This window comes from Eulemur rufifrons, chromosome 16, assembly GCF_041146395.1.
Source record: "Eulemur rufifrons isolate Redbay chromosome 16, OSU_ERuf_1, whole genome shotgun sequence".
Classification (NCBI taxonomy): Eukaryota; Metazoa; Chordata; class Mammalia; order Primates; family Lemuridae; genus Eulemur; species Eulemur rufifrons.
Window position 1 is genome coordinate 19,811,269 of NC_090998.1, and position 15,586 is coordinate 19,826,854.

General features: G+C 40.1%; 1 protein-coding gene across 1 annotated transcript in view; it reads right to left on the bottom strand.

Annotated features, from left to right (window-relative positions):
• Positions 1 to 15,426, bottom strand: part of RECQL (RecQ like helicase) — a 31,283-nt gene extending 15,857 nt beyond the window's left edge. Inside the window, exons 1-4 of the mRNA XM_069490185.1 lie at positions 15,401 to 15,426; positions 13,590 to 13,637; positions 4,600 to 4,797; positions 3,477 to 3,656 (exon numbers count right to left, since the gene is read on the bottom strand). Coding sequence (XP_069346286.1) covers positions 3,477 to 3,656; positions 4,600 to 4,797; positions 13,590 to 13,605 — 394 coding nt within the window. The 5' untranslated portion in view covers positions 13,606 to 13,637; positions 15,401 to 15,426. The remainder of the gene's footprint in view (positions 1 to 3,476; positions 3,657 to 4,599; positions 4,798 to 13,589; positions 13,638 to 15,400) is intronic.
• Positions 15,427 to 15,586: the final 160 nt, after the last annotated feature.

Below are 15,586 nucleotides of genomic sequence, written 5' to 3' on the forward strand. Positions count from 1 at the left end.
AAGAAAAAAAAATTGACTTCAAACTTTACACCACCACCAGAATAAGGTGCGACCGTTCACCTTCTTTTCTGTAACTTGTGCCACCACTTGTCAATTCAGACTCATTTTCAATGCAGCTGTAGCAATATACCACCTCCTTCTTACCTGCATTAGTAAGGGACAAAGATAAGAACAAATGACCACACAAGGTGAGTATATGCCAAATAAGCAAATATAAGACTAAACAAGAACCTCCACCCTTATTCAGTCCTATAAAAATAAAGATAGATTTTAACATTTTGAATATTTGATTTTCTGTCGTTTTTTTTTTTTTTTTTTTTTTTTGGAGACAGAGTCTTGCTCTGTTGCCCGGGCCAGAGTGCCATGGCATCAGCCTAGCTCACAGCAACTTCAAACTCCTGGGCTTAAGCAATCCTTCTGCCTCAGCCTCCCGTTCTGTCATTTTTAATAGTAAGTATTGATAATCTCAGTAAAATTTTATAAAGTAGGCCAAATATCAAACAGTTACATCAGGGAAAAAAATACTTCAAAGCTTTTCAAAGAAAACAGAGCAATTTGTATAATTAAGAATGATAGTTGCATGAGTAATCTTATACTTTGTTTACCAGGTTTATTTATGCTGAATACAAATCAGTGAACAGTTTATTAGCTGAATAAATCTGTAGTAATATGCCCCTTTACTTATAACTGAAATTGTTTACAAGAGTGATTCTACACTGTTAAAATTATACGGCTTTACATTTCTGTAGTTTGCTTCTTACAGTAACCTCTGGCAAGACGTGTTTTAAATACATATTCAAATAAAGACCTTATCAGGGATTGTGCCCTCTCAATTATTCTCTCTCCTGTATTTTCACTTTCTTCCTCATCACTGACACCTCCTCATTACATTTAAACATGGCCAAGTCTCTCTCACCTTTGAAAATACCTTAGACACCAGCTATGGTCTCAATGTTGGTGTCCCCCAGACGTTTATATGTTGGAACCTAATACCCAATGTGACAGTATTTGGGAAGTGATTAAGTCATGAATGGGATCAGTGCCCTTATAAAAGCGGTTGAAGGGCATGCCCTTGCCTGTTCCCTCCATGTAAGGATGCAGCAGGAAGACAAGGCACCTATGAGGAACGGGTCTCTCGAGACACCAATCTCCTGGCAACTTGATCTTGGACTTCCCAAACTGTGAGCAATAAATTATCCAGTATATTTTGTTATGGTAACATGAACAGACTGAGACAACACCTAATTTATGGCCCCTTTCTTCTTCCCTTCATAGCCCATTCTTTTTCAAAAAGCATCCCGTACTCACCAGTACCACTTCCTCAACTCCTACTCACTTCCAAACCATTGCTATTGGGTTTTCACCCAACCATCTCAATGATATTGCCCTAGCCAAGACGAGTCCCTTGTCACTAAACCCAATGAAACTTTTTAAGTCCTTATTTTATTTGAACTCTCACTAACAGACCTCACTATTAACCACTCCCCCCTTCAAACACTCCCTTCCCTAGGCTTCTAGTAACACCATACTCTCCTGATTATCCTCCTACACGTTGCTATTCCATCTTAGCCTTCTCTGAAAGCCCCTTTCTCTCTGTTTATCTCTAAACTCTTGGTGTTCTGGTTGCTGTTCTAGGCCCTCTTCTCTTCATGCTGCTCTGGATGACAAAACTCACTCCCATGGCTTCAGTGGCCATCTCCACATTAGCGGCCTCCAACTCAGATCTCCCACACCCAAGCTTTAGACCCAAACATCCTCCTACTCACAGGACAAGTCCACCTGGATGTCCTACAGGCATCATAAATTCAGTGTGTTCCAAACTGAAATCATCACCTTCCTTGTCTCTCCATTCCCAAATAAGTTCATCCTCCAGTATATCTTATTTCAGTGAACCATCTCATCTTATGTCCAAGCCTAAAATTCAGGCATCATTCTTGACTATTCCTTCTCCCTTTGCCCCCATCCAATCAATACCAAGTCCCACTGAAACTATCTTCTAAATATTCCTGGAATTCCTCCAGCTGCTGGGATTATCCTTCTAACCCACAAAATAAGTCTCTTACCTGTGCAAACCCCTTCAATGGCTTCCCACTAATCTAAGGAAAAGTTTTTAAAATAAGACTCTTTCCACTTGTCTACTGCCACAGAGGAACTCCTCCAGGTTACTGAATGTACCATATCAAAAATGGCCTCTCACTTTTGGATCTCACACATGCTGCTCCCCTGTATGAACACTCTTCTCTGTCCCTCTTGCCTACTTATACTGTAGCTTTTAGCTCAAATGTCACTTCCTCAGGACATTTCCTGACAGCCCATAGAACAGATCTTGTACTGACTTAATTCCCTATTATTTAATAAAACCTTTATTGCAAAACCCTTGTTACAATTGCTTGCAATTACCTGTATTCCCTAGACCAGGAGTCAACAAACTAAGTGCTGGCTGCCTGTTTTTGTAAATTAAGTTTTTATGGAACACAGACACACCCATTTGTTTACATGCTGGCTGTGGCTGCTTTCATCCTACAAAGGCAGAGTTGAGTGATTGTCACAGAGACCATATGGACCACAAGCTTATATTATTTACCATCTAGCTTTTTAAGAAAAAGTTTGCTGACCAGCCTAACCAACAGCGAGACCCCATCTCTACAAAAAATATAAAAATTAACTAGGCATGCTGGCACATGCCTGTAGTCCCAGCTACTCATGAGGCTGAGGCGGAGGATCACTTGAGCCCAGGAGTTTGAGGCTGCAGTGAGCTGTGATGATGCCACTGGTACTCTAGCCCAGCCAACTGAGTGAGACCCTGTCTCAAAAAAAAAAAAGAAAATAAGAAAAGAAAAGGAAAAGTTTGCTGACCCCTGCTCTACACCCTTGCTACTCTCCAAGCAGCAGCATCAGTACCACCAGGGGGAGCTTCTTAGAAATGCAAGATCTTGGGTCTCGCATTAAATCAGAATCTGCATGTTAATCTGATCCCAGGGTGACACTTGTGCACATTGAAGTTTAAGAAATCACTATTCTATACCATGAAGTCTGTGAAAACTAGGACCATGTCCACTTTTGCTTACTACTGTATCTCCCAGTCCTAGCATCATGGCAGACACTTAATAAAGATCTGGGACTGGAATTCAAGTCTACTGATTCCTTTTCTAGCGCTTTTTCTCCTACATCATTTTTTTGGGTGGGTTCCTCCTTTTATTTTTAGTTCTAGTGTTCTGTAGCACTGTAGGGTGAATATAGTTAACAAAAATTTAGTGTATACTTTCAAAAAGCTAGAAGAAAGAATTTTGAATGTTCACTACAATGTTTTTTAATTGTTTCAGGAACCAAAAAAAAGGATTACTCTCAGAAGTCTTTAAAATTCCCCCTCTAAGTGAAACCTTAAATGCTTATTAAAGAAGAATAAATAAAACAAAATACACTTGATTTTTATATATGTATGGTTAGATATCATTTTTAAAAGAATTAATACATACCATCTGAACACAAAGCTGGTAACTGGTAGCATAAGCTCTTTCCACCGCCTGTAGGCATAATGAGAAACACCTCCTTTCCTGCCATTGTGGCATTAATAGTTTCAAGCTGAAGCAGTCTGAACCTCTGCAGTTTAAAGACATTTTGAAGAACGGTTTTCACTTTACCGGACCATGGAAAATCTAGAAAGAGAAAAATAAGCTAAAAATACTAGAACTATTAGGATTATAATGAGACACAACTTGAATGGCTGCTTTTGTAATAGACAAGAATCAGACAAACATGTATAAGACTTTAAGGTATTTTTTTTTTTTTTTTTTTTGAGACAGTCTCACTGTGTTGCCCAGGCTAGAGTGCCATGGCATCAGCCTAGCTCAGTACTAGCTCAAACTCCTGGGCTCAATACTTACGCACCATTAAACTCGCATAACAATTGTGAGATTACTTTAACTCACTGAGCTAAACAAAGCAAAAATGAATGATATATTCTGTAAGAAATGGTACATCAGAAAAAAATGTCAACAATTGCCAGTAGAAAATTAACCCACACAGAAGAGGAAAGTGTTTGATCAGGCATTTGAAAAACAGCTTGACTGGTGATCAGGGAATTCACATTATAAAAAACTCAAATATCATGAACAAAGTTAAAATCTGGAATTTTTAGTGTAAATATCTTGTTTAAAAGTGAATCACTGGAAAACAATGTCCACAAAAACACAATTCCTTCTATTACAATTAATGATAAACATGATGCTTGGCAAGATCTGAATCATGAAAGGTTGTTCACTAGGGCAGGAAAATGAACTAGATTTTGTCTAGAAATTTGAATAATTTTTTTCTTTCTTTCTTCCTTCCTTCCTTTCTTTCTTTCTTTTTAGTTAAAACTTAGAAAATGTAGTTAAAGTAAATATCTTCTTTCCCAAGCATTAATCAATGTTGCTAGAACCATATTTGGAAAAAAATAAAGCTTCTGAATAGCAAGTTTCCCATTCCAGCGAAGGAGTGGCCAGTTTCACCTCCGAGCCCACTGGAGAAAGCACTAGTCTATTCAGAATAATTTAACTCTAGTTTTAAAAAAAAACAAGAAGAAACAAAACTAGCAAAGAAAAAAAAAAAAGAGCAAACCTTCTTTATTCCAAGCAGCAGGTGAAGAATCACAGTCGTTGCTTGTCCCAGCATCAGAACCGTCCAAACACTGCTGTATTTTCTTTGTCAGGACTGTTCTTTTCTGAATAAGCTCTTGTTGCCTTTCCTGAAGTTCCTGAATTTGAATGTCTACTGCATGTAGCTCATTGTTAATAGAATCCAGTTCCTCAGTTAGAGCTATGGGGTGCGGGGGGAGATACAACAACCAGAGTTTATTACAATTTGAGGTTTCCTGATTGATTTTTGGATGTTTCTCATCATCTAAATTGCTGACAAAGTAGTATAGCAGAGTGGCTAAGAGCATATGTTTTGGAGTCACACAGACCTGGGTTAAATCTTAGGTCCTCCTCTTGCCTGCTGAGTGATCTCGGGCAAGATACTTACCTGCACCTCAACTTCCCCATCTGTAAAATGGAGATAATGCCTAACCTTCAAAGTATTGTTACAAGGAATTAGTGAGATAACATATTGAAAGTCTTGACACAGTACCTGGTACACATTTAATAAATGATAGTTCTCATTTTTCCTATGTTACAGAGAAGTTGTCCAACAATCTCCTAAATCATTTAAGTAAAGTGACCAGGCTTTGAAGCAAAGGGAAGCTAATCCCCTAATTACTTAGCCATTACTTCATGAAACATTCATATTTGGGCTCATATGATGACATAAGGAATTGGTAATTATAAACAAGATGATGCAATAAGTAAAAAGAAAATCAAGTATATACTGAAATTGGCAGTACTACTCCATTGTAACTAATTTATAAAGAAGCCTCAATGTATAATTGTAATCAATCCAAGTATTAAAGTCCAAGTGAGATTCTTTTTGACACTGCATCAGTGGAAGCTATAAAAATTTTAAATACATCCTTGGTATTTCTAATATATCTGTGGATAGGTTTAATGCCTCTTCATGAGGTGAAATCTGGTTATGACTTAAAATGGGACGTTGTGGTGGCTCTTTATTGTACCAACTGCCAGAATTCCCTTCCTTGCATGATTTGGGGTTAGGTTTGCCCACAAGTGAACTCTGCATGAGCTTTGAAAGGTGGAAATAAAACAGCAGCATTGAAATTGTTGTTGTAAGGTCGAGTGCTTCTGCAGCTCACTCACATCACCAGGGATCTGCTAGCTCGCTTTGTTGGTGTGGGCAGAAGCCAGTTCCTCCAGCCCCTGCTAAACCTCCCAGGGCAGCAACTTGGTCCACAGCTTCTTTGGCTTCTCTGATTCCTTGGTCAGGTTTGTGAGCAACTTTCTGTGACGAGTGCACCAGCTCTTCGGCAGGGCACCAGCATCCTGGAAGTCAGAGCCCTGGGGTGATAACACACTGACACAAGTCTCAGTGAGAGACACATGGGCTCCACTTTGTCCTTGTGAGTTCCAGCTGGTCCTCGCAGGTCCCAGCTCATCCTTACCTTCCCATACTTCACACCCATCTTCCTTCCTTCCTACTGGCACTGTTGACTTCAGGATCAGAGGCTGACTCAGGGACAGCTGCTTACCCAGCTCCCAGGATCACATAGGGACTAATCCCTATAACAAATCTCTTATCGTACTCACAATGGTTCTGCTTATCTGGTTGAACCCTAACCAATACAGAATTTTGATCCAGAGGAACAGAAATTTAATGGGTTCTCTGAATTGCTAGATCACTTGGAATTGGTTCTCTGATCTGATTAAATTCAAAGGCATTAATAATCCTGCTTCCACAGGTAAAGGGGACATAGTTATTCCATGGCATGCAGTGCAATTTTAAAAAGTTATTCAAATTATAACTCATAGACACAGTAAATAAGTAACTAGAGAAAGCAAGGCTGTGGGTGACCAAAAGTTCGCCATTACAAAACATTTCAGTGAGAATGATGAGAATAATGGCTTCTGAGTATGCAGAAAACTTGGGGGTGGGGGGAAATGCAGGATCTGCATTAAGGGACCTCAAACTTTCCAGGACTGTTCTAAAAGATAACCCTTATCTCCTATAGCTACAAGGTTGATATTTCTGAAAACCAAGCCTAAGTCTAAATACTGCAGGTGGCTGAATTACAATGCAAACTGAATTCTCAACCTTGTAGGGATTCTAATGCTAAAGATAGAGCACTGATAGGGAAGCAGTGAAACTCTGAAATTAGGATGGGAACATAAGAACAGATTCCAATGGAGCAAGGAACCTTGAACCACAAAATACTGCCAAGAATTTTTTATCCTGTGTCCCCTTTCTAAAACAATCTCCTCCTGCCTGAAATACCTATAAGGGTCTTTGCTGCCTTTTAAGCATTGCTAATTCTAAGAATCTGCCCCTACCACTCTTTCAGTGCTTCTAGATCCAGGAAGCCCTAGAGGATGAAGTACAAAAGCATGACCTGTGAGAAGACAGGATACATACCAAAAGAGTTGCATCTGCCAATATATATAAACAGAAACCTAAGGAATATGTGTGGGAATAGCTCCTATGGGTACTGAATAAGGGTAGATAGAATATATTGAATTAAACTACATTTGTTGATATCAGCTCACTAAGAAATTCTGGATTTCATGTACTAGACATAGTGGCCAGGAATGGCTCTAAGAATTTGCTTGGTTGGTTGCCTGAATCTTGGCCTCAAAGATGCATGTCAGAAAATTGGAATGAAATGACACAGGTGTATATTCTAATGAAGGTGAAATGCTAGAGCCCCCTGGGTATACTCTAAAGGAAGGTCAGAGGCTTAGGAAGATGGGAGTGCTAGAGAGGAACATCAGGTGGATTGATCATCCACTCCCTAGCTGTCCTCCAGGAGGACACTCCCTTCACCAAGACGGTAAGAAATACAGTCATGAAGGGAGTCCTAGCATCCCTGAAGAGCTCTGGGGTGACTCTTCCTGGTAGCAAGGAATGACAGTGGGAAATACCGTCTTCAAACTAGACTAGAATTTGACTAGACAAGACTAGACTAGAATTCAATAGGAATGATGGACTCCAAGATATGGGGGCTAAATGGTGGCAATTCAGTTCATGACCTACAACAAAGTGGATGTGGTTGCCATAAAGGGCAACAGAACTGAAGCAGTATTCAGAATGTTCTGACTCACAGAGATCTTTGGCATTGGCTAGTTGATCATGATGCCCCTGAATTGGAAACAGATTACTTGATTTGTATATGATTCCTTGATTTGCAAATATTAAGTATGATTTGAATCACCACAACTGAGTCACAGTCCTTCAACCAATTTCCAGAATTGAGCCAATTTATAGAACCAAAGTCCCCTGAATAAAGTAGAGGTCAAGCCCCTTGAGGAAGGACTCTACTACACAGCTAAAAACATATGTAGTAAATCTTCCCACTAGTCCTCCAGAGAAATTTAATAGAGTAACTGCATGTGAAATTACTGGACATTAGCTCTGAACTGATGCTAATTCTTGCAGAACCAAAATTCCGTGGTGATCCATCAGTCAGAGTATAAACTGAACTTAAGTCAGGTAATTAATGAAGTTTTGGTTTGGGCCCTACATACAGTTGGCTCAGTGGGTCCTCTAACCCACTGTGTGGTTATTTCCCCAGTTCTGGAGTGTATGATTAGAACAGATGTATTTAGCAAGTGGCAGAAACCACATATTGGTCTCCTGGCCCATAAGTAAGGACTACTATGGTAGGGAAGGTCAAGAGGAAGCTAGCAAAACTGCCTTTACCTACCAATACAGTAAACCAAAAGCATTACTGCATTCCTGGAGGGACTGTAGCCAGCAGAGATTACTGGCTACAACAAGGGCTTGAAAGATGTAGGGGTAATGACTCCTACCATATCCCCACCTAATTGACCTATGTGGCCTACACAGAAGACAATGGATTCTGGAGATTAAGAATGGATTATAGTAAAATTAATAAGATTGTGGCTCCAACAGCAGCTGCTGTTCAAGATGTGATTTCATGGATGGAACAGAACAAACACATCCCCTGGCACTTGGCATATGGCTATTGATCTGTTGAATGTTCTATCCTCTGTATCTGTATATCTGTCGGTAAAAACCATTGAAAGCAATTTGCAGGGCCAAAAATATAACTTCATTATCCTATCTCAGAGCTTTATCAACTCTCTAGCCCTAATGTAATCTGCAGAGACCTTGACTACCTCTTCATTCCATCAGACATCACACTAATTCATGACATCACGCTTATCTGACCTGCTGAACAAGAAGGAGCAGTAGCAGCTACACTAGACAAACTGCTCAAACAGACACATGCCAGAAGATAGAAAATAAATCCCACAAAAATTCAGAGGTCTGGCACCTTGGTGGAACATCTAGGAGTCAAGGGGTATGGGGCATGTTGAGATATCCCTTCTAAGTTGAAGGGCAAGTTTCTACATCTGGCCCTTACTAAGTGAGGGCACAAAGTCTAGTAGGATCATTTGGGTTTGAGAGGCAACATATATCTCATTTACCAAGTAACTCAAAAACCTGCCCATTTTGAGTAGGACCCTGAACAAGAGGGAACACCGCCATTTAATCTCTTCTCTTACCATTGAGCCATATGACCCAACAGATTTCCTGGTGCTTTAAGTCTGATGAACAAGGATGCTATATGTCACCTTTGGCCTCTAGACGAGTCACAACACAGACCATTAAGATTTTGGAGCAAAGCTATGCCATGCTGTACAGATTCTCTACAGGTAACTATTATCTTTTTCTTTCTTTTTTTTTTTTTTTTTTTTGGAATCAACCTCTGGCTTGCTCCTGGGTCTTACAAGAGACTAAGTGACCATGTGACCTGTGCTGCCTACCATCAACCAGGCATCATCTGACCCCTCAATTCATAAGGCAGACTTCCATCATCACAATAGAGGTGGTACACGCAAAAGTGAGCTCAAGCAGATTCTAAGTAAAAACATGAACAAGTGGTCCAAACACTCACGCACCATGCTCTTCCCTTCCTCCTCCTCCTCCTCCTCAACCTGTACGTATGACCTCACGGGAAATTCCCTATTACTGAGAAAGAAAAAATGCAGGCCTAATTTACAGAAGAGTCTGCATGATATATTGGCACTACCTAAAAGTGAACAACTAAAGCGCAACAGTACTGCTCCAGAGTGGCCCTTAAGACCACTGGGCATGGAAAATTTTCCCAGTCAGCAGTAAGCAGTACACATGGTTATTCATTTTGCCAGAGGTACAGATCCACACTAATTCATAGGTAATGGCTAATGGATTAGCAGGAACTTGGAAGAAAGAAAATTGGAAAATTGGTGGCAATGAGATCTGAGGAAGATACAGATATAGTATAGAATAGATATATACCTCTCTGAATGGGCAGAGTGTGAAGATATTTGTAGCCCATGTGAATTCTCACTGAAAGCAACCCCCACAAAGGAAAATCTTAATTAATCAGGTAGACAAGATGACCTTGACATCAGGCAGCCTCATTCCTAGCCACGTCTGTCCTTGCACAATGAGGTCAAGAACAAAGTGCCTATGTTGCAGCAACATGGACTGCCCCTTACTGAGACCAATCTGGCTACAAACACAGCTGACTGGCCAACTTGCAAACAGCTCACACCAACTGAGTCCCCACTGTGGCACCATTCTCTGGGGGGACAGCCAGATGCTTGATGGCAAACTGATTATGTTGGAACCTTCTACAATGAAAGAGGCAGCACTTTGTCCTCACTGATATAGATACTTACTTTGGATATGGATTTGCCTTCCCTGCCTGCAATATTTCTGCCAAATCCACCATCCATGAATTTACAAAATGCCTATAGATTGTCATCATATTCCCCACCGAATTGCTTCTATCCAAAGAACTCGTTTATAGCAGACGAAGTACAACAGAAGGCTCATGCTCAAGAAATGAGCCAATCTAACTATGTTCCCAACACCATGACGCAGCTGGCCGGAGAGAACACTGGAATGGCATTTTGAAGACTCAATTATGGTGCCAGCTGGGTGGCAACCCCTTAAAAGCTGGGGTAGTGCCCTCCAGGACATGGTTTGCTACACATCAGTGAATAGTGCTGTTTCTCCCATAGCCACGATTTACAGGAATCGGGGGTGGGGGGGAGGAAATGGGAGTGACTCCTCTTACTATTACCCTAGTGATCCACTAGTGAAGTTTTTGTTTCCCATCCCTGAAACACTGGACTCTGCTGGTCTAGAGGTCTGAGTTACAAAGAAAGAAATGCTTTCAGTAGGGGAGAAAGCAATGGTTCCATGAAACTGGAAGTTGACTGCCACTTGGCCATTTTGGGCTCCTCATGCCAGTAAATAAATAGGCAAAGAACAGGGTCACTGTCCTGGCTGGGGTGAGTGATCCTGACTATTAAGGGGAAATTGGATTGCTACTGCACTAGAGAGATAAGGAAGAGTATGTCTGAAATGTAAGGGAGCCTCTAGGGTGCCCCTCAATATTCCCATGTCCTGTGATTAAAGTTAATGGGAAACTACAATAACCAAACACAAGCAAACTGCTAAGGCAAGTCCCCACCAGGCAAAGACCCATGACAACTGAGAGCAAAGGGAAATGGAATAGACAGCTGAAGAAGGTAGCTACAAAGTATCAGCTATGACCGCATGACCAGCTGAGAAACAAAAACTGTAACAGCTATAACCCTTTCTTCCTTATTTTGACATTTCTATATAAAACAAGTTTGGGTTTTTGTTTTTGTTTGGTCCCTCTCCTATGTTGCAGAATTATGAAAGAGGACATGATTCAGCAGGAAGAAATGAGCATCACCCAAAGATAAATAAAGAGAATTTTATCCTCTTTTTTTAGGGAGAGGGTCAGTGTGTACTTGGTTATATGAGGAATAGTTACATCATGTTAGGCAGAAGTATGATTTTGCTAATTATCTTTATTTGGAAGTTAAATATGACTAAAAAAGGAGTACATGGGTGCCAACAAGACAAGGGGTGGAGTCTGGTGGTTCTGTACTGTGATAGCTAGACTAGGACTACAGTTCCTAGAATTCCCTTCCCTGCATAGTTCTAGATTAGGTGCCCAAGAGAACGTTGCCAAAGATTTAAACAGTAGAAATGAAGCAGTAGCCATATTTTCCATATTTAAGAGTGTCAGTCTAAGGTCAGAGCTAGTGACCCCACTGGCATGTGGCAGCACCTGGACTTACAACTCCAGCTGCTGCCAGATAACTTGGGGAAACAGCATGGCATGCAGCTCCCCTGTGACCTGTCCGTTGTCCTTCAGCTACTCTGAACCCTCCGCCAGACCGTACACAACTCCACGGTGAAGCAGACCAGCTTTCTGACAGGTCTCCTGCATCATCAAAATTCAAGGCTTCAAGGCAATGAGAGACTAATACAGGTTCTGGTGAGAAACAGAAGTTCATCTTCACAGGGAGCAGTTTGTCTTCGAGTGCCCTACCTCATCCACATCCTTCTCTTCCCGCCTGCTGGCTCTGCCGACTTCAGGCCCAGTGTCAGACACACAGACAACACACACAGAGAGAGGGCTTAACCACTTCCCATCACCACATAAGGTTTAATTCCTATGGTAAACCCCTTGTATCAGTCATAGTGCTTCTGCTTCTCTGATCAAATTCTACCTGATTACAAAAGTTAATGTCAACCCATGCTACATAGTCAAGATCATCATATCTTAGACAAAATCCTGATGGTCTAAGAATATAAGAAAATACAGCTCATTGTAATCAATCAGGGTGTTTTAAAATTTTTGTTCAAAATTATTCCATCTCTAACTCTGCTCTGTATAACACAAGACCATAGGAGGTGAGATTAAAAAGTCAAGTGAATGATTTCACCGGTCCATGATGGAGAGGGGCTACAAGTGCCCAGGGCTTACCATCTCTGTTTTATCTCAAGAGTGTATTGAATTGAGTGGGGATTGTACTCATGTTCCTAAGCTCACAGCTGACGCATGGGAGCCACCATTCTTCACAAACAGCACATTGTCCAGCAAAATCCCAAACTGAAATTAACAATGAAAGTGATTTGCCACCATAGAAGCCACCAAATCCAAAGCAATAACCCAAAGGCAAATTCAAAGAGGCATTTCAAATGTAGTTCGACAAGTGAGTAGAACAACAGAAAAGGTGGGTATATTTGAAAAAGGCACAATATTTTGAAGGCAGTTATTCAAAGCAAGCATCTTTTCTTAAATAAAATGTATCTACTTCATTATGTGTCCCAGATTATGCAAAAGATATCAATATATAATAAATAGTCAAATTATTCAGTTATTTTTACATCATATCCCACTGATGAAGTCTTATTAAGTAAAATAACATATGTAATCCAAAAATGATTCATATCATTCTTTAAAAATCTTGTGTATTGTTGGTAGGAATGTAAAATGGTACAGCCACCATGGAAAAGTTTGGCAATTCCTAAAAAAAAATTGAACATAGAATTACCATATAATCCACCAATTCCACTGCTAAATATATACCTAAAAGAATTGAAAGTAGGGACTAAAGCAGACATTTGTACACAAATGATCACAGCAGCATTATTCATAATAGCCAAAAGGTAGAAAAACCCAAATATTCATCAATAGACAAATGGACAAACAAAATGTGGTATAGACTTACAATGGAATATTATTAGCCTTAAAAAGGATTGAAGTCAAATAGTCAAATTCATAGAGACAGAAAGTAGAATAATGGCTATCAGGGGTTAGAGAAAGCAAGTAATGGAGAGTTATGAATTAATGGGTACAGAATTTTAGTTTGGATAGATGAAAAAGTTCTGGATATGTGGTGATGGTTGCAAAATAGTGTGAATGTATTTAATGCCAATAAATTGTTCACTTAATAATAGTTAACATGGCAAATTTTGTTATGTATATTTTACCACAACATAAAAAGCTGATAGAATGTACTTTGGTTACTAATAAAAAAAGAAAAAACAAAAACTGAAAAAAGTAATTTCTATAAGAATTTTTAAAACAAACACTTTTTTCAAAGATCATACAATTAGAAATAGAACAGAATGAACAACAAAATGTAATCATTTCCACTAACCTGAAACAGATGCCATTCTAAAATTGAATTGAAGATCCAAATTTCTTTCTAAAAATAAAAGAACAACCATGGCAACAATTTTTTTAAACACTACTATTGATAATGTTCAATCAATGATAACCTGTTACTACTAAGCATGAAAAGTGTTAGAAAGCAAATTATATATTGTAGTGACCTTTCGAATAAGGACTGCACGGTTCTTCCCACACTAACTTTTATGGAAAACTCTGTAGATTTCAGAGGGGTGTCCAAAGTCACATAAACATATACATGACAGCTACAATATCAATAACATTTAGTAAACATCCAACAGATACAAAGTGATGTAGCAAAAAAGAGCAAAGATTAAACAGTTCTAGCACTAAATTACTAGATGACTAAATTGTTAAATTAGCAAAGTTATACACTCTGTTCCTCTAAGCCTCTTTCCCTAACCTATAAAACTGGAATGATAGAACCAATTTTATAAATAACAAGTTGGATAGGTTCAAATGTCCCAGATTAAGCAAAATACATCAACATATAAATCACCCATGCATGACTAAAACTTAAACATGCCTATGGGCAAGTGGAAAATGAGGCTTGAGAGTAGGAACTTTAAATTCTCCATAATCCTGTAAACACCTCCTCCAACTCTCTAAAATGGATAAACAACATTTTCTAAAACTAAGTTAGAATGCTCTCCAAAGATAGCTTCAGCACCACCCTACCTTACTTGGACTGCTGACCTTATGCCCTCCTTACATAGAATTCTGAAGCCACCACCAGGCTGGAAAGATAGCCTGAGTCTTTTTTGCCTTGTTAAAGAGTGTGGAATAGCTATACTATGAAAATATGGCTAAGTAGGGGAGTAAACCAAGGGCTTCTAATTCCTTATCCACATAAACATCTCTTGACCAAGTGGTGGAAATATGTAGTAATATTCCTCCCATGACTGTAAGGTCCTCCAGCAGGGCAGAAGTTGAGTCTCTTAACATTCGTATCCATACAGCCTGGCAAAGTTCCTTGCATATATTACAGGCTCAGGTTTGCTGAGACTGAAAGTAGCAGTCATCTACCCTTATGAAAGAATATAATCTATATCAAATTTTCCCCCACTATTTTAAATGACTCCTTTGATTACACCGTTAAAAGGCTGCTCCTTCCCTATCTGATGTAATTTAACAGCGAAAGATACTTCAACATAAAATGTATTAAGAAATTGAGCTATTGTAGATCTGTCACTCGGAAGTATAAGCTAAGCATCCATAGGAAAAAATTCACAGGGTGACAGTCAGTCATTGATGTTGGAGGAAATGCCACTGTGCCTGACATAACACAGGCTAAATCAGACACACATCACTCTTCTCCCTGTCACCTGCATTTAGGGGCAACAATAACTTAATAATACCCTCCATTACGCTACTGTGAAGCGAGGGATGGAAGAAGTATCCCCAGTGGTATTTCTCAATAAATGGTGCCTGCTAATAAACAGGCTTTGGTGGCCAAGCCTCTTGCATAGAAAAGGCTGGAGAGAACAAAAGAGATGGTTCGGCAGCTGAACATGCCCCTAAAAGCTCGAGCTTCAACACAGCAAAGCAGTGATTAACGCCCTCGTTTCTTCCCAAAGTGTCGGTGGAAGGAAGTGATCTGCGATGGACGGCCTCGCCCTCAGGCAGAAAAGCGAAAGATCAGAGAAGGAGCGCATACCCTTGGCCCTTCAAAGGTATAACGGGAGTTATCCTAGCACCTCTCCCCACCGAGTGAAAACAGCCCACTCCAACTCTCGGGCCTCCAACCCCAAAGCACCCGGCCTCTGCATCGCTACGCACCTCTATCCGCCGCTCTCCAATAAAATCTTCCCGCCACCCAGCTGGGAGCATCCACCCTTCCGGGTCGGTCTGCTCAACCAATGGCAAATAATAACCTTCTCTAATTGGTCAAGGGGTGTGGCCCCCTGGCGCGTCATCGAACAAAGTCACGGGTTATTGGTTGAGATTGGGAGTGGGTTTAGCCAA